The 19,835-nt window shown below is 36.2% G+C and overlaps 1 protein-coding gene across 1 annotated transcript in view; it reads left to right on the top strand.

Moving 5' to 3' along the window:
• Nucleotides 1-806: 806 nt before the first annotated feature.
• The window catches only part of Arl5b (ARF like GTPase 5B), a 31,455-nt gene continuing 12,426 nt past the window's right edge, over nt 807-19,835 (top strand). Inside the window, exons 1-3 of the mRNA XM_076831821.1 lie at nt 807-1,092; nt 15,443-15,503; nt 17,925-18,072. Coding sequence (XP_076687936.1) covers nt 1,044-1,092; nt 15,443-15,503; nt 17,925-18,072 — 258 coding nt within the window. The 5' untranslated portion in view covers nt 807-1,043. The remainder of the gene's footprint in view (nt 1,093-15,442; nt 15,504-17,924; nt 18,073-19,835) is intronic.

The raw sequence follows: 19,835 nt of genomic DNA, 5'->3' as shown, positions 1-19,835 counted from the left end.
AGGAGACCAAATATTTTAGCATATTAAAAGGCCACCCTACCTCCGGACTAAAGTTCAAAGTCTCTTATACAAAGCTTGCTTGGTCAACTGGTTTCAAAATCAGTTTTCTCTCATTCCAGGCTTTTTTCCCCCCATGGCCCTGAGCATAGTAAGCAAGGGAGTTACCCTTGCATTACACCTAGCTGAGGCTCTCCTTTTCCAATTGTTTTAGGCACGGAGTTTGATTTAGGCTCCAGGAACCTACCTGATGCTGGTAAAACTGTTTGTGTGTGTGTGGGGGGGAGCCACCAACTGAACTCCGTGACTGCTGGTATTCCATAGTTCGTCTCCCAATCAATCCTATTTAGAATTAAGAATCGTGGCAGAACCCCAACACTGCCTGCCCAAGTGACCGCAAGAGTCAGCGAGACAAAACTTTACACTTCAGCTTAACAAAAGAATAGCAAAACAGTGGCTGCTAAATCAGGGAAACTGAGGTTTTTCCTCGTTTCCAGACAAAACTCTAGACCACGCAGTAAAGTAAGCCCCATCAACTTTCCAACCGGTGACGGGAAAACACGCGAGCACCGAGGGAAATCCCCAACTCTCAATCAATAATCTCCCACATTCTAACCACTTCGGGTGCCGCCTACCGGAAGTGAAACTGAGGAAACGCCACGTCGAACGCGTGGGTTGACGTAAGCGCGCTGACGTCACGCGTCGTTCTTCCGGCGATGGGTGGTCCTGGGATCGGGGGGAGAGGCGGAGCGGAGGCGGGGCTTGGGGCTGGATGAGGCTCTGGTGGGTAGGTGGGTTCAGACTGAGGGGACTACGGGTCGGCATTGGGCTCAGCGGACTCGAAACAAAGGACTATCCGGTAGGGTTTCGACTAGGCACCTTCTGGTCAGTGTCTGAGCGGCGGGTCGAGGCTTCTGGGTCAACCAGTGCCCTCGCGGCGCGGTCTCAGCCGGTTTCTCCTCGCTTCCACACAGCCAGCGCCGCGTTGGGGGACCCCGCGCAGCGGCACCTGCTGCTGAGGGACCCCGCGGCCCGCCCAGGTGCTCATGATGGGGCTGATCTTCGCTAAACTGTGGAGCCTCTTCTGTAACCAAGGTGAGAGCGATAGAGCTGCGCAGCGGCTGGAATCCAAGCCAGCGGGGTCTGACCCGTCAAGGGGGACAGTGGAGGCAGTGTTTTGGGGGGACCGAAACGTTCTTAGACGCAGAGAAGTGACTTAGTCCAGTCCAGGGGGCGGGCAGAAACTCGGTATTTTAGACCTGGAGAATGTGCAGGAGAGACCTGGCGTGTGGGGAGAAAGGGGGACTCAGAAGAGAAGGCATCTGGTCTCCTAGAATCCAGACAGTATTTTTGGATTTTACTGAAGCAAAACGGAAAACACTTAACGATGCCTGGAGGCATGTTTGAGGGCCTATTCAATTTCAATTAGGCATCCTTGGGTCTGTATTTTGCCCCAGGATAAGCGTTCGCCCTGGAACCTAAAACTTCTTCTTCTTTTTTTTTTTTGCCTTTTTCTAAACTCGTGTTTTGTTTTCCATCCTGTTGTCTAAGCCTTTGCACCTTCTTCTCCGATTTCGCTTGCTTAAAAGCAAGACTAGGGAATGAGTTCTTCTATACAGGTTTCCGGAAATCATGCTAACCTCCCCACTCTTACTTAGGCGTTAAAAAAAAAAAAAAAAAAAAAAAAACCCTCAGTGTTTAAGTTTTGTGTAACATGTTACGTGTCCGTAATTAGTCGAGAACAGGTTATGAGGCAAGTAGAAGTTGCAAGTCCAAAGGGGCAAAAAGTTGTAAAACCTGTTCTGAGTCAGAATGAGATGTAGTGTCTTGTGAAGAGAGAAAATACCCAGACAAAAAAAAAAAAAAAAGGGGCTAACAGTAAAGTTTTAAGGATTATTTTAGCAGAATGATTTCTTAGTAATTGAAACCAGTTTTAAATTCATCAAGTTTCATTTTGCCGGGCATAATTTTTAAAGTAGTTTTGTTTTTTTTTATGCTGGTAGTATCTTGTTAGTTAATGTACAAATCGTTTTTTCTGGATTTAAGAAGTCGTGAATGAGAATGTGTGATGCTTCACTTGTTCTTTAAACTGGTAAGAACACTAGTCTTTCCAGATTATAAATATAGATAAAATGGATAACATATACTCAACACGGGTAGCCATATATATGTAAGTAAATATCACTTTCCAAGTGATTTCAAAGTGATCAGAATTTAACTATCTGTGGATATTATTTACAAATTTAATACTTATTATTTTGACAGCTTACATGTTCTGAATCTTGTTCTAAGAAATGACTATGTTAAGAAGTGTTTAAATACATAATTGAAAGCATAAAGATTAATAAAGTAATCACTTCTGTTTATCATTCCCCTTAGCTTAACAAATAGAAATTACTGAAGTAGTTGATTTCCCTGTGCACCCTATTCCATTTTCTTTTCTCCCTTTTCTGTTGTATTACTGCCATTTATCATGTTTGAGACTTTCTTGCTGAAACTGGAAAGGAGTAAAAAATATAAAGGTAAAATATAGAAAATAAAAGACATTCATGGGCTACATTTTATAGTCACAGAATTGCTTATGCCTCTTAAATCACCATTTCTACTTAGAATTCTTATTTAACTTTCTTGTTGAAAATTTAGAATTAATGGTTATTTGATTTTATTCTCATTCTGCAAAATTTACTCATAGTCCATAAGCCAGTCTTGGGAATTAGGCATAGGAGATAGAAAAATGAAAACAAACCAAAAAAATACAAACTTCACATGCTCTTAGAAGCACTCAAAGATTAGTAGACAGACATAGAACAATGCAACATGGTAAGTTGCTTAACAAATATTCCTAAAAATGTAGGTGGCATCAAGAATGAAGTGATCATTTTTTCTTAGGTGGTTCCTGGAATACTTTACAGAATAAGGTATACTTGATCTTAAAGATGAGTAGTAGGCCTGTAGGGACGAAGAGCATGAGAAGAAGATTAACATTAAACAGGGATGAGAGGTGGGAGGGAAAGGGAGAGAGAAGGGAAATTGCATGGAAATGGAAGGAGACCCTCAGGGGTATACAAAATTACATGCAAGAGGAAGTATGTAATGTTTTAAACAACCAACAATAAAAATTAATTAAAAAAAAAAAGATGAGTAGTAGGTTAGGAAGGGTGCTAGATATACTGGGTAAAATGGGCATACTCTTCTCTGTAGAAAGACTAATTAATACAAAAGGGAAAAAATGAAATACTTTGGTACATTTAAGGAAGCTGAATAGTTTTATTTGGCTGTATAGTATATTGAATTGCTTGTTGCTTAATTAGAGGAGATGAGAGTAAAGAGTTAACATCGGGAACCAAATCACAGAGGGCCTCAATATGTAAAGCAAGCAGTGACAGCCATTGAAGAGTTTGGTCTTTGGATAATTGTTTAAAACAGGAGAATGATGTGATGAGATTTATATCTTAGTCCAGGGTGGGATTGTTTTTTGTTTTTACTGTATCAGCAAAACTATCAATCGTGGTATCTTCCATTTTCACCACAATACACACCTAATCCAGAAGTATTCAGTTTGAGTTGTGTATTAGAATACTGCCCACAATCCGATGTTAGACCAGTTAAATCAGAATGAGGGAGGGTGTCCTGGGCATCGGTGCCAAGATAATTCAAATACGCAGCAGTGTTGAGAACTACTAATTTTATGTACTCCTTTCCATTAACTCTGTTTCCTGTATTTCCTCTTTGGTTTCCTAGCATTTTATAGCCCCAAGCATCTTCTTATAAACAGAATATCTTTTGGGGAATAAGTATACTAAAACATGTATTTATTATCTAAGTAAAGCAATTTAAACATAATTAATCCTTGCAAATTTGTATTATTTTAATTTTAAGCTAGAAGGTTAATACTTTGACACAATTATCATTGAAATAATTTCAAAATCCGATTGCCTTTGTAAACATTATTTTATATGTTTATGTGTTTGTGTATGTGTGTATTTTCATAAAACATACTTGTGGGGACTATCTTTAAACTTACCTATAAAGTTTAACATTTCATTTAACTTTTATAGTGGTCCTTTTTTTTCTGTTATGATTACACTGTTCATCAGTTTTTCCTAGTATAATACAGAAAGAAGGTTTTTGTTGTTCATTTTCATAATCAAATAACAATAACATTAATTTCATTAGTCATTTCTTTCTTATTAGTGAATTTCATGTTATTTTGAGTATTGGTATCTAACTTTCTTTTTCTTTTTTTTTTTTTTTTTTTGATACTGGGGATTGAACCCAGACACACTTTACCACTGATACTACATCCTCAGTTCTTTTTTTTCCACCCTCTCACTAAGTTGCTGAAAACCTCGCATAGTTGTTGAGGCTGGCCTCAAACTTGTGATCCCCCTTCTCAGCCTCCTGAGTTGCTGGGATTACAGCATGTGCCACCACATCCAGCTTGATATCCATCTTTTTATGAGTGTTATTGTACATTTCTAACCTCTTAAATCTTATTTCTTACATTTTCCCAAACCGTTGCTTATTCTGTTTTTAATTCTGGACTTTTTGCTGGTTTTACATTTACCAAACTTAACTTATCTGTCTGCTCCCTGTCTTCCAGAATCTTCTAGAACATTATTTATCCATACCTTGGCACAGTTCAGTCCATTAATTTGTTCAGATTTCTGATCACCCCATTCCTTAGAAGACTTTCTTTGTCATTTTATTAAAAACAGTACTCTTCCTGTCTTAACACTCTCTGTGTCTTTACTGTTTTTCTGAATAATATTTTTCTATATCCATAATCATATTATGTTTATTTGCTTACTTGTTCTGTTTCTTTCAATGGAAATAAACTTGTGGAATTAACTTGGTCTTATTCACTCTTATATTTCCAGTGCCCAGCAAATAGGTGGTGCTAATTTTTGTCAATTTTTTTGCTTTTATTCAAACATTAAGTTTTATATTAAAGTAACATATACATTGTTTTTAAAAAGACAAATAATACTAGTCTTAAACTGATATGTATGTCAGTAATGTCTCTATAAACTTTTTTCTAATGTAATATACTTCCATATTTCTGAATACTATGCCTGTATGGAAATTTTAAACATTATCATTTGCTTAATTATGGCAGAAGAGAATACTATTATGCCTGTTCGATTCCTTCATCATCATAGTATAGGTTTTTCGTATAATTTAATCTCTTTTTATGAAGACTAAAGTCTTGTTACCCCTGGGCCATAGCGTGCTTATAATTGTTTCTGTTTTTTCTTTAATATTTTTCCCCCAGTGTAAATAATTAGAAAATTGTTTTAGTTTTCTTTGTATGTTTAGTTAAGAGGTTCCTGCTCCAAATTCAACATTTCCCTCTCTGCTGGTCTGAACTTGTCTTTGCCATTATTGTAAGGTTTTTTGTTTGTTTTCTTAAACCAAGCTACTACATCTCAAGCCCTTTTGGTTTTTTGTTTTTTTGAGACAGGGTCTCACTAAATTGCCAAGGCTCTCCTCAAATTTGTAATCCTCCTGCCTCAGCCCCTAGAGTAGTTCAGATTATAGGCATGACATTTTCAGTTTAAAGATAAAGATGTAGCTCTTTTGCTGGGTGCTGTGGTGGTGTGTGTCTGTAATCCCAACTTCTAGGGAAGTGGGGCAGGAGGATTCAAAGTTCCAGGCCAGCCTTAGCAATTTAGTGAGGCCCTAAACATTTTAGTGAAACCCTATCTTAAAATAAAAGATAAAGAGGACTGGGGAAGTGGCTCAGTGTTAAAACACCTCTGGGTTCAATACCTATTACCCCCACTCCCCCCGCCAAAAAAAAAACAGCTCTGTTGGAAATTTTTAAAATTTTTCTCTTAGGGTTTCTTTTCTAGAATATTATTGATCATATTATGCTAGATTGGTTATCAAAGATTCCTTTTCATATTGCCTTTTTTCCTACCTCTATTTTCTGGGTTATTTCCTTTGTCTTCCAATCTCCCCATGGAATATTTTGGTTCAGCTACTATATTTTGTATATATAAAAGAACTTTTTCTAACTTGCTAAATATTTTCTTACTGTTTTTGTGCCACTGTTCAATTAATATTGTCTTTTCCCTCTTTAGTTTCTTTGAGGTTTTCTTCTATTCTCTAATATTATGTTTATATTTTTTAATTAGGCTTTCACAGTGGAAACTTTTTTTTTTAAGTTTGAAAGCACAGGAAGTACCCTTTTATTTTTTGAGAGAGAGAGAATTTTTATTTATTTTTTTTTTTAAAGAGAGAATGGGGGGGCGGGAGAGAGAGAGAGAGAGAGAGAATTTTTTAATATTTATTTTTTAGTTCTGGGCGGACACAACATCTTTGTATGTGGTGCTGAGGATCGAACCCGGGCCACACGCATGCCAGGCGAGCGCGCTACCGCTTGAGCCACATCCCCAGCCCAGAATTTTTAATATTTTATTTTTTTAGTTTTCGGCAGACACATCTTTGTTTGTATGTGTGCTGAGGATTGAACCCGGGCCGCACGCATCCCAGGCGAGCACATGCCAGGCGAGCGTGCTACTGCTTGAGCCACATCCCCAGCCCTCACAATTGAAACTTTACCTTAAGCTCTCTCCTAAGTAATTCCATTGCATGAACACAACTACTGTTTTATATATTTGCATTTTGATGGGTTATGCTATGACTACTCTTAAATCTCTTTGTAGATATTTTTATTTCTCTTAGGAAACTGCTTCATCTTTTGTTTTATATTATCTTTATACTTTTATCAGCAATGTTTGAGAGTGTACTTGTTCCACATCTTTACCAACATTTGCCATTGTCTGTCTTTTTAATTTTAGTCATTCTGTTGGATGTGTAGTATATCTCATTATAGCTTTAAGCTACATTTTTCTGGTGACTTGGGCGTGTTAATTTCCTTGTTCTTACCATTTTATATTATATCTTTGAAGTCAGTTCAAATCCATTATTTATTTTTTTTAAACTTTTTTTTTTTTTTAAAGAGAGAGGGAAAGAGAGAGAGAATTTTAATATTTATTTTTTAGTTATCGGTGGACACAACATCTTTGTTTTTTTGTACGTGGTGCTGAGGATCGAACCCGGGCCGCACACATGCCAGGCGAGCGCGCTACCGCTTGAGCCACATCCCCAGCCCAAATCCATTATTTATTTAAAAACAACATATATCTGTTTATTGTGTAATTTTAGAAATTATTACTATATTCTGAAATGGGTTCTTTGTCAGATTTATGTTTCGTGAATTTTTTCCCCAATCTGTGACTTTATCCTCCCCCATCCCACCGCCATGCAATGCTAGGGACCGAACCCCTGGCCATGAGCATGCTAGGCAAATGCTTTACCACTGAAGTGTACTCCTATCCCCACTCTGTTCATTTTCTTAATGGGAATTGTCCTGAGAATAAATTGTTAATTTTGGTGAAGTTTTGTTTCTTAAACAAACAGAAGCTCAATAACTTTTATCTTCTTTAAGGTACCTGCACCTTTCCTCTGGAAGATTAAGCTAGTATCCTTAAGCCTGTGAACCGCCTAAGACTCGAGTTTCCTGTCAGTAAAATGAGAAATAATACCACTTTCTTATGGGATAATTACAAAGATTGGCCTAGATTATGTATGCAAAATATTTAATGACAGTCTTTAGTATCTCTTTTTATTATTGACATTTTTTTTTCCTTAGCTGAAAGTTGAACTCTAGGGTTTTTTTTTACCTTTAAGAATATTACCATGTGAAACCTCTATCTATTACTTCATATTAATAGTGCTATTTTTTAAGTGTTTGTTTACCCTACTTTTAAGATTCTTTGAGTTAAAGTCTTTTTCTGTTCATTTTAATCATGAATATCACATAGTCAAGCATTTAGTGAACTCAATACATGTTGAATAGTTGAATCATCATATCTACATTGCTGGTTTGAAAAAATTGAATCATCCAGAAATGTGGTTATTGTTGGTGGTTAAAGAAAAGAAGAGGGAAGTGAATATAGTGTAACCTAACAGAAACAAGTTCTAGCTTTACTTATGTCAGTAATTTCGTGATCTTATTTTTTTTTGGCGGGGCTGGGGGGGGGTGCTCATTAGAGGTACATTTGGAGAGGTTCATTTGGAGATGAGGTATGTGAGAGAGAGATATTTCTCAGATTCTACAGTCTGTTCTAAACTATAACATCTTATAATTCTATAATTAATATAGCAGGGATAAAGAAGGTTTGAGAGCATATTTATTTTCAAAATTCAGCCATCATTGCTATGTAGACTTTTTCCTCTTTTACTAACTTTTTTTCTGTCTACACCTTTGCAATAATTGAAACATATATTTTATAAATATAGTATCCCAAATTTTCTAAATCACTAAATTTGATTCTTTTTTTCCTTTGTTTGGTTTTATGGTTGTTTAGAAACTGTATCTGTAGTACTTGCTCTAGTTACATGGCAGCATTGGGATAGATGTGCTATACCTAGAATGTAGCAGTCCCTATTTCATGATATCTTTCTTACATATTAAAATGAGAAGTTGGACATTTGATCTTATTTTAACACTGTTAATTTAATATGATAAAATAAATTTTGACACATTTTACAATTTATTTTTTAATACCACTACTGTTTAGCACCCATGGTGCTAGTCTATTGGGCATCAATTGGTATTGTATACTAAAACTATAAATTCTTTTTCCACTGAGTAAAAATTTAAAAATCGAGGAGAAACTTTTTCTTTCTTCGATTTTTTTTCTTCCACTTTTTTTTTTTGAAGTTTCTTTTTTCATTTTTATTATCCATTGTTTTTTAACCTGCTCTTATGTACAAGCAAGGACTCTTACTAATTTCTTTTGGATCCTCATTGTGTGTAGTCTGTGTCTCTGTACTACTTACAAAATAAAAAAGTGGACCAATTTTTAAAGAAATCCAAAAGAACTAACACCATAGCCAAGAATACAAAAAAGTTCATCAAAATTAAAACTTTGAGGTTGAGACTTTCCTTCATTTAGTATAAATAAACATGCATTATGTTGGGGTCTAGAGATGCATAGATAAATAACATTGGAAGATTCTCTCCTGGCTTCTTGTTGGAGAAAGAAGCACAATTTGGTTTCCAGGAAGGTATTTCTTTTTCTTTTTTTTCTGGGTGCCGCAGTCCGGCTGCAGCAAAATAACCGGGGGGGGGGGGGGGGGGGGGGGGGGGGGGGGGGGGCGGGGTGACGAGCAACTTGTGTAGATTGATACAGCAGAAGTAGGAGCCATTTATTGTACGACAACAGAGGTATTTATACATTTCACACAGCTTATCTTAATTAGCATAAATTAGATACAGCAGTCAACCAGTAAGAAATCTCCACACTTAATGGCTCCCTGGCTTACTTCACAAACCACTCCCTCTGGCATTTTGCCAGGCGCCATCCAGACTTGTTTACAGACTCTAACAATTCCCCCTTTTGTTTAATTTAAATAACGGCCATAGTGGTTTTTACACAAACACCATAAATAATCTGCTACAAGCAGAAGGGGAGGATATAAAATGCCACAATACCAAGCCAATTGACGGCTCCATGCAAGAAGCCCTTGGAAAAATTATACCAGCAATGACACCATTATGACACCATTAGCAAAGATACCGAGTTACAATTTGTTGTAGATTACAGTTTGTTGTCTCAGTCCAGGTAAAGCAGTGTCTCAATAGATTAACTCACAGTCCAGGTAAATCACAATCCAGGTAAGTTCTGCAGGCAGCTAGCTTAATCCGAAGTCTCGTCTGGTTCTCAGCAACACTGGAAATTCTTCCACCTTCGTCTTCACTGGTACTGGGAGGAAGGCAGGAACTCCGGATGCCTAAGGAAAATCCTGTAGTATTCCACTAAGAAAACAACCTTCTGAAAAATTTAGTACATTATCTCAAGGTTTTTTTACATTTGAAATAAGCCTTAATAGTGCTCATTACTCATTAGCTTCCAGGTGTGGGAGGACCATTGTAGTTATTGACCTTGGAAACATCAAACGTCAGGTCTAGATTTGGGCTCTCACAGTGGCGTCCCGCTCCCCCGGGCAGGGGGACAGGGAAGAGCCAGCAACTGCCGCTTGGAAAATCCTTGCTGCACCATGACTGGCTTGGGCAGGTGGCAGCCACTGCGCCAATTCACGCACCCTCCAGTAACGAAAAGTATTCAGTAATAGCCTTTTGCTGCAACTTTTTTCCTGATAATCCTTCTTCTTTTGAACTTTCTTTTTCTTTCTGACTAGAGTTCCTGGGCTTCCATCAACACATGCCCTAACTGCTCTTGGTTCCATTGGGGTGCCTTCTTCCCTTAGTAATTTACTTCTCACCCCTTCCATATTTTCTTCACAAAGACAATACAACATTACAAGACAAAACAAGACACAAACATACTGTATCAATCTTCTCCATTTTCTCGAAATGGCCATTTTTTTCCTCCCGCCCTATCTGCCTAGGGACGAGCAGATTGCTCCCATCATATCTATGGACTATGGACAGGCAGCTTTTTTTCGTCACTTACTCCCCGTAATGAGCCACCATCTGCCGCAGTCTGGCTGCTGCAAAATAACCCGGGGGTGACGAGCAACTTGTGTAGATTGATACAGCAGGAATAGGAGCCAGTTATTGTAAGACAACAGAGGCATTTATTTATTTATTTATTTATTAAACATTTTTATTAATGATAAAAAACTTTATTTTAAGGAAATAATGAAAATGAATTTTAAAAATAGATATTTGGAAATGATTTTATCATTCTGGATTTCTGTATACAAAGGGATATATGTATCTATTACAAAGATTTACCTTTGTCTACTCTAAAAAGAGTAGTTTTAAAAGTGTTTTTATTTTTTTTATTTATTTTTTATTAGTTGTTCAAAACATTACAAAGCTCTTCACATATCATCTTTCATACATTTGACTCAAGTGGGTTATGAACTCCCATTTTTGCCCCAAATACAAATTGCAGAATCACATCGGTTACACACTCACATTTTTACATAATGGCATATTAGTGACTGTTGTATTCTGCTACCTTTCCTATCCCCTACTATCCCCCCTCCCCTCCCCTCCCATCTTCCCTCTCTACCTCATCTGCTGTTTTTCAATTCTCTCCCTTGTCCCCCCCCCCCCCCCCCCGCTTTCCCCTCACAACCTCTTATATGTAATTTTGTGTAACATTGATGGTCTTCTACCATTTCCATATGATTTCCCTTCTCTCTCCCTTTCTCTCCCCCCACTCGTCTCTGTTTAATGTTAATCTTTTCCTCATGCTCTTCCTCCCTGTTCTGTTCTTAGTTGCTCTCTTTATATCAAAGAAGACATTTGGCATTTGTTTTTTAAGGATTGGCTAGCTTCGCTTAGCATAATCTGCTCTAATGCCATCCATTTCCCTGCAAATTCCATGATTTTGTCATTTTTTAGTGCTGCGTAATACTCCATTGTGTATAAATGCCACTTTTTTTTATCCATTCATCTATTGGAGGGCATCTGGGTTGGTTCCACAGTCTAGCTATTGTGAATTGTGCCGCTACGATCATTGTTGTGGCAGTATCCCTATAGTACGCTCTTTTAAGATCCTCAGAGATAGTCCGAGAAGGGCAATAGCTGGGTCAAATGGTGGATCCATTCCCAGCTTTCCCAGGAATCTCCATACTGCTTTCCAAATTGGCCTCACCAATTTGCAGTCCCACCAGCAATGTACAAGTGTACCCTTTTCCCCACATCCTCGCCAACACTTGTTGTTTGACTTCATAATGGCTGCCAATCTTACTGGAGTGAGATGGTATCTTAGGGTGGTTTTGATTTGCATTTCTCTGACTGCTAGAGATGGTGAGCATTTTTTCATGCACTTGTTGATTGATTGTATGTCCTCCTCTGAGAAGTGTCTGTTCAGGTCCTTGGCCCATTTGTTGATTGGGTTATTTGTTATCTTATTGTTTAATTTTTTGAGTTCTTTGTATATTCTGGATATCAGGGCTCTATCTGAAGTATGAGGGGTAAAAATTTGTTCCCAGGATGTAGACTCTCTATTTACCTCTCTTATTGTTTCTGTTGCTGAGAAAAAACTTTTTAGTTTAAGTAAGTCCCATTTGTTTATTCTTGTTATTAACTCTTGGCCTATGGGCGTCCTATTGTTGTTAACTCTTGGGCTATGGGCATCCCGACCCCACAGTATGTAGATTGTAGCCAACTTTTTCTTCTATCAGACGCAGTGTCTCAGATTTGATATCTAGCTCCTTGATCCATTTTGAGTTAACTTTTGTGCATGGTGAGAGAAAGGGATTCAGTTTCATTTTGTTGCATATGGATTTCCAGTTGCTGAGGCTGGCTTTGAACTTGAGATTCCCCAGGAAGTTATTTCCAGTGAAATGATGTTCTTGATAATGATCTCATGGTATGCAGACACCTTTTTTTAAAGAAAACATTCTAATTTACTATACCTCTGATAGTTACAGTAATGTCTTAACCTAAAATTATTTTTACTCACATTCCTATCCCCAACACAAATATTCCTGCCCTGAGCATGGGCACCTTGTATTTTGTGACAGCAAATTGATTTTTCCTTGAATGGGTAAAAACTTTACTAACCTGTATATGTGAACTGAAATCTGATCATCAGCATACTCAATTAGCAATTATTTAGTAGCTTCCTAAAACACAATTTCAACTCTTATGCAACAGAGTGCAGTTTTTTTTTAATTGGTTTTTAATCAATGGCTTTTGAACTGCTTTTATTCTTTTTTTTTTAAGAGAGAGGGAAAGAGAGAGAGAGAATTTTTTTTAATATTTATTTTTTAGTTATCGACACACAACATTTTATGTGGTGCTGAGGATCGAACCCAGGCCCGTACGCCTGCCAGGCGAGCGCGCTACCACTTGAGCCAAATCCCCAGCCCCTGCTTTTATTCTTACTGTACAGATGATGATAAAGATATTTTTCAGAACAAAGATCTATAACTTTATTATTCTGTGCTTTTTAAAAGCTCATAAGCATTGCTTTATAGATGATGTTCTTTTGTAGATAGATTCAGATTGTTGATGGTAATTTTAACATCAGAAGATAGAATTCACTTTATTTGAAGGATAATCATGTGTACCTTCATCATAAGAGTTGAAATTGTGTGTTTTAATTGCCAGAATTCCTTGTCAATGCAGGCTAGAAGCAGTTTTATACAACTTGAATGAAATCTATATGCTATTCACATTCAAGGTTTGTCACTCCTTAATTCACTTTGGAGACCAACCGTTGGGAGACCAACTTACAAAGTGATGCATGATTTATGAGTTTTACTGTTAGGTCTTTAATACTCCAGTTGTTATCATCAAAAATGTAAAACAGAATTGTTTGAAAATGGCTCCAGGGTGGGGCACAGTGGTGCAGGCCTGTGATCCCAGCAGCTCTGGAGGCTGAAACCGGAGGATCGCAAATTCAAAGCCAGTGTGAGCAATAGCAAGGCACTAAGCAACTCAGTGAGATCCTGTTTCTAAATAAAATACAAAATAAGGCTGGGGATGTGGCTCGGTGGTTGAGTGCCTCTGAATTCAATCCCAGGTTCCTCCTGCCCCAACCCTGGGAAGAAAATGGCTCCAGGTGTTCATTTCATTTGGTATTGTCTGTCTATTTTCTTCCCCTGATACTCCTGAGTAGAATGACATCACTTGTCTAAAGTAATGATTGTCAGAATACTGCTTTGGTAGCTTGCAAAAGAAAAGACTTGAAACTTTCAGAGAAATACATAAATACTTTTAAGTTTTGCTTACCCTTAGATTAGTGACTTTCTTCTAACTGGTCTCCAGATGCTGAGCAGGTAAAGTTTTCAGCTACTATCAGAATTTAAAATGCTTGTGCTAAGAGTGCTCTTGTTCTTGTACTATAAACAAGAACAAACAGCACAACATGTCAAGAGTGCCTCCATTAGAAATTAGGGGATATGAACCAAAAGAATGGAAAAAGAATTATAGTGACTTACAATAAATAAACTAGTTTCATTTGGTTTAGTTTTGTTTTACAAAGCAGCTTCTCCTATAATGAAAATACCCTTTCTAGAGGACCACATCTACTTGTCTTGCAATATTACAGGCGGTATAGTGCATAAATCATTAGAAGATACAAAAGTAGGTTGTGATCTCAAGAATTTGCCCATGAATTCTGGGCCTCTTTTTTTTTTTTTGGACTGATACAGTATTATTAAGGCTTTAGAATAGGAATATGACCTGAATTCAGGTGAATGTATTATCAGAATTTTGACACTCATCAGAAGTTATCAAGAGAAACAGGATACAAAATGTGCTAAACTGTTGACTTCGAAATAATTTGTATTCTGGTTCTTGTGGCAGCTTCCATACATATCCTGCTTTCTAAGCATTCTGCCCTGGATTAATGAAATCTTTAATATATTCTGTGTGGTATCAGAGGTTTTCTCTTTTTCATTCAAAGGAGATCTTAGATTATGTACCACTTAACAGAATAATTAGACAGGCCTTAAAAAACTGCTTATAAAGAAGTGACTACTTAGTGCATGGCACCAGAAGGAGAAAAGCACTGAAATGACTTTTGTTGTACAAAAAAACAATATCTGCACAAGAAAATTGTTGAATTCAGATTGAAAGAAAACATTAAAGACTTAGTAACTGCTTATATTTCTCTAAATTAGTAGAAGTAATGAAAAACTAGTTAAAAGTATGTGTGTCTTGGTAACAGAAATTATTGCAGTTTTCAGCTACAAGAGGGATTTTTTAAATTTTTTATTCTAAATTATATATGACAGCAGAATGCATTACAATTCATATTACACATATAGAATTTTTCATATCTCTTGTTGTGTATAAAGTATATTCACACCATTCAGGTCTTCATATGTGTACTTCGGGTAATGATTTTTTTTTAATTAATTTTTATTGTTGGTTGTTCAAAACATTACATAGTTCTTGATATATCATATTTCACACTTAGATTCAAGTGGGATATGTACTCCCATTTTTACCCCGTATACAGATTGCAGAATCACATCAGTTGCACATCCATTGTCGGGTAATGATTTTTAAGTGAATAGAAGAAAAGTATCCTGATACATGTAGGTAGAAAATCACAAGTAAACACAACTTGACAAAAAGCTAACTTGATTAGCAGAGACTTTTAAGTAGCTGTGTAAAGCAGAATCATGTTTTGTCTAGATTAATGTTTGTACCCAAAGTGATCGGGTTCTTCTGAATTTTTCACTAGCTCATCTCCCACATTCTTTTTCAAAAGAACTAGTTAGAAACCCTTTTAAAAGGTTGATTCACTTAAGGTAGGTCTTTAACATCATAAAGTTTATTTCTTTATTTTAGTAGTTCAGAAGTAGAAATCCAGTAAATAATTTTCATTAACAGGCTAAGTAATAATCATTGTTGTACATGTGTAATTGTTGTATGAATACATGTAATTGTAATATGCAACAATATTAAATGTTATGGTTTGCTTTCTTTCTGTAGAACACAAAGTAATTATAGTGGGACTGGATAATGCGGGGAAAACCACCATTCTTTATCAATTGTAAGTATGGTGTTTAATAGTTTTTAGTATTTTAGTTATTGAAACATTTTGTAATTAACAAGAATGAGATGCCATTTTTATTCATTTTTCAATATAATAAAAAGACTTAAATATATGTTTTTTCAGCATTTTACCAAAAAAGCAAGTAAAATAAGTTGCCATGTTTTGATAAATATATATTTCTACAAGCACTTTCTGATTTCTGTCCTTAAAAAGAAAGAACTAATATTAAACTAAAATAAATAAAACACAAATTATAGCACTGGATAAGTGGATAAAGTGGATTTCACTTAGATTTCCACACCAGGCTTGATATTTCTGGGAACTTGCTACTCTCCTGACTAATAGCTTTGGAATTAGTTAGCATAACCAGACTTGTCTGAAGTACTGAGGATCAAAATATTGCTTTATTAGTTCACAAAAGGGAGAAACTTGAAACTTTAAGAGTAATACATTAATGCTTTAAGGAAATTTAATTAAGAGTTCAATTCGATTATTCTGTCAGTGCTAATGCAGTGATCCTTTCAGTGCCAATGAGATGTTAACTTACAGAAATGGATCAGGATCTCAAGCATTTTAACAAGTAATAATAAAGTACTTTACAGGATTTCAGAGCTCTCACCTCTTACCACCACATCTTGTGTTAAAAGTATATGAGTCTAGGGCTGGAAGTGTAGCTCAGCACAGCTCCTGTCTAGTATGCAGGAGGCCCTGGGTTCAAAACCCAGCCTCACAAAAAAAACAAAACAAAACAAAAAAAACAAAACAAATGTGCATCAGTCTGTGGCTCACCAGAAATATTCACTTAACCAGTACATGTTATTTTTCAGTTACTTTGCTAAAAACTTACTACCTGTGATTTATTTCAGAGTTCAGTAACTGCTTCTTTTAACACATTTTTATTCATTAGCCATTATGTGTATTTTAATACTTAAAAAGTCTTTAAACAATAAATATAAATATTTAAGAAATTTCTCTTCTTTATTATAACTTTCATGTAGCTTCAAAAATATATATATATATATATACACACACACACTCAGGAGAAAACTGGAAGCCCCTTCCAACACAGTACTTTGTCATATTGTCAGCAAATACATGATGAATCAAATAATTAATGTAACTTAATGATTATTATGACAATATAAATATACAGTTCATTTTAAGTAAGATTTTTATTTGCCCTTGGTCTTTTTAAGTCTGTAATTTGGGTTGTACTACACTGTTTGGGGGCGGGGGGTATCAGGGATTGAATGCAGGGGCACTCAACCACTAAGCCACATCTCCAGCCCGTTTTTGTATTTTATTTAAGGGTCTCACTGTGTTGCTTTGTACCTCTGTTTTGCTGAGGCTGGCTTTAAACTCGCAATCCTCATGCCTCAGCCTCCCAAGCTGCTGGAATTAGAAGCGTGTGCCACTGTACCCAATGGCACTAATTTTTGACTGACCTAGGTCTTAAATTTCTCACATAGCCTTTGATGTGTGTGTTTGTGCGTGTGTTTGTGTGTTACTGGGAATCAAACCCAGGAGTTTTCTGCCATGGAACTACACCCCCAGCTCTTTTAATTTTTTATTTTGATACAAGGTTTTGCTAGGTTTCCCAGGCTGGCCTGGAATTTTTAATCCTCCTACCTCAGCCTCTGAGTAACTGGGATTACAGGTGTATGCCACCATGCGTATGGATAGCCTGCTCTCCAATGGTTGCCATTGCAGACATTGATGTCATTCACCTAGAAACTTGGTTGAAGATGAGGCATTGGTTCTGACCTAAATAATAAAAAATTGGTGGTATATGAATTTTTTCCCACAGAAATGCAGACTCACACTACAGTGTTCCCTTCTATCCAAATCAAGTTTACATTTCATTCTATTAAAAAAACAAGTCTTCAGCAACTCCGGAGGCTGATGTGGGAGGATCACAAGTTTGATGCCAGCCTCAACAAGTTAGCAAGGTCCTAAGAAACTTAGTGAGCCTTCATCTTAAAATAAAAAAAGATAAAGGGCTATGGATGTAGCTCTGCAATTAAGTGCCTCTGGGCTTAATCCCCAATACCGAAAAACAACAACAAAAAAGGCTTCAGTACTTGTTCTTTGTCTAGATATTTTTTTAAAAAAAAATATTTACTTTTTAGTTGTAGTTGGACATAATACCTTTATTTTACTTAACGTATTTTTATGTGGTGCTGAGGATTGAACCCAGGGTCTTGCACATGCCAGGTAAGTGCTCTACCGCTGAGCCACAACCCCAGCCCCCATTTGTCTAGATCTTTATTGGCACAAATGTTCTCCAAGTTTTTATTTTTTATGCTTATGGTTTGTATTTTGAGAAAGGTTTATTCATTCTTAAAATATAGGGATAAAACTTACTTTCCTTCTCAAAATATACAAAAGAGTTTTTATAGTGTTTGTCTTTTTCAACAGCTTAATGAATGAAGTGGTCCATACTTCTCCAACTATAGGAAGCAATGTTGAAGAAATAGTTGTAAAGAATACTCATTTTCTTATGTGGGATATTGGTGGTCAAGAGTCCCTACGGTCATCTTGGAACACATATTACTCAAACACAGAGGTATGCCAAGAATACTTCTGAATTTTAACCAGAAAAAGAAACACAGAAGATAGAATGTAAATTAGGATTATAGACAGTTATCTTTTAATAAGGTTGATTTTTTTTTTTATAGAGAATTCAGATTTTTTAAATAGAAAAGGCAAGGAAAAGAATATTGGGAGTGATTATTTACTGAGTGCTTACTGTTGACTAGGTGCTCATGGTTTATTCTTTTAGCAATATTGTAATATCTCCAAGTATTGGAGAAATTTAACATTAGGAGAAATTATACAACTTTTTCCAAAATCTTGCAAAAACAAAAAAGGACCTGATTAGGGAAGGAGTAAAGTATATTTTAACATAAGATTTTCAAATAGCATCAAATGAATATTTAAAATTTTGGTGAAACTGTATTATAATATTAAAAAAAAAAAAAAGATGGGTTTGCAGCCATCCCTCAGAGTTCTCTATCACATTATGTAATAATCTTATTACTTCAGAGATAGCCTGTGGAACAAATCCGGAATATCTACAGTTTCTGCTTTATTTTTTCTTAGAGGCCAAGTTTTTATTGTTGTTGCTTTAAAGTCATGCAGTGATGTTGAGAATTCATCTTGAAAATACTAGTGTACAATAGAATCCATGTAATTTTTCTTTGCAAAGAGGTACTCCTAAGGAATTATTTTCTAAAATAAAGCCTTTCAAAAACTGGACTTGGGAGAAAGTGAAATGGAAAGAATTTTTGGTGTGCAAAGTTGTGCAAAGTTGCCTTTTTAAGAAAAAGATGTATATTGTAATACCATAAGCATATGTAGGCATATATTCTAATGCAGTGTATAAGTAGTAAACCAGGATGACCTATCTCAAATATTCAGCACTTGTGGTAGTACTTATTTTATTTAGGTTGGGGGTGGGGAGAGGCAGAAGAGTAGATAAGCAAATATTATTATTATAGGTTAGATTAATATACATTTGTAAGTAAAATAACATTCTGAAGCTAGACTCTATTAGAGAGTATGTGAAAAACAGCATTTTAGCATATAACTTATTTCAACAGCATACTTTTTCCAAAGCTTAGTTAAATTCAGCTGTGAAAGAGCAGTTCACCTTTGAGAAATAGGTCAAATTCTAGATGTTTCAAGTGTGCTTAAAACATTTCAGAAGGGTAGTTTTTGAAATTGATGAAATTCAAGGTGACTTTACCTTAGTTCAGAAAAAGATGTTATTACTGATACCATATACATGAAATGTTCTTTCAATAAACTATTTCTGTAAGAATATCAAAATTACTATGAAAAATAAAGGCCTTTGTTGCAACACCAGCATGACACCTAGCATTTGCACTCTTAGATTCCAGATAGGGATCTGATCTGTGTGGTATTTTACTAATCTCTTTGTTCACTCTTGTCATCTTGCTTTTTTTTTTAATATTTATTTTTTAATTGTAATTGGACACAATATCTTTATTTATTTTTATGTGGTGCTGAGGATCAAACCCAGGTCCTTGCACGCGCTAGGCAAGCGCTCTACCACTGAAGCACAATCCCAGCCCCTTGCTTTTTGAAAATTCTTTGCATTGAGGTGACTGACATCCAAAAGGTACATTATAATCTAAGGAGTTATAGGTTTTGGCTAATTTCTAACATCTTCCTCTCATTAACTCACATGTAATTCTCAGTATTCTGTCCATTCTTCCTTTGCTGTATTTCTTTCTCTTTGCTTTTGTCTTAAGCCCTCCTCAGTTTATATTTAGTTTGCTCTAGTTGTCTCTCCCTAGTTTTAAG

Source organism: Callospermophilus lateralis, chromosome 13, assembly GCF_048772815.1.
Source record: "Callospermophilus lateralis isolate mCalLat2 chromosome 13, mCalLat2.hap1, whole genome shotgun sequence".
NCBI classification, from domain to species: domain Eukaryota; kingdom Metazoa; phylum Chordata; class Mammalia; order Rodentia; family Sciuridae; genus Callospermophilus; species Callospermophilus lateralis.
This window is presented reverse-complemented; position numbering and strand designations above follow the sequence as displayed.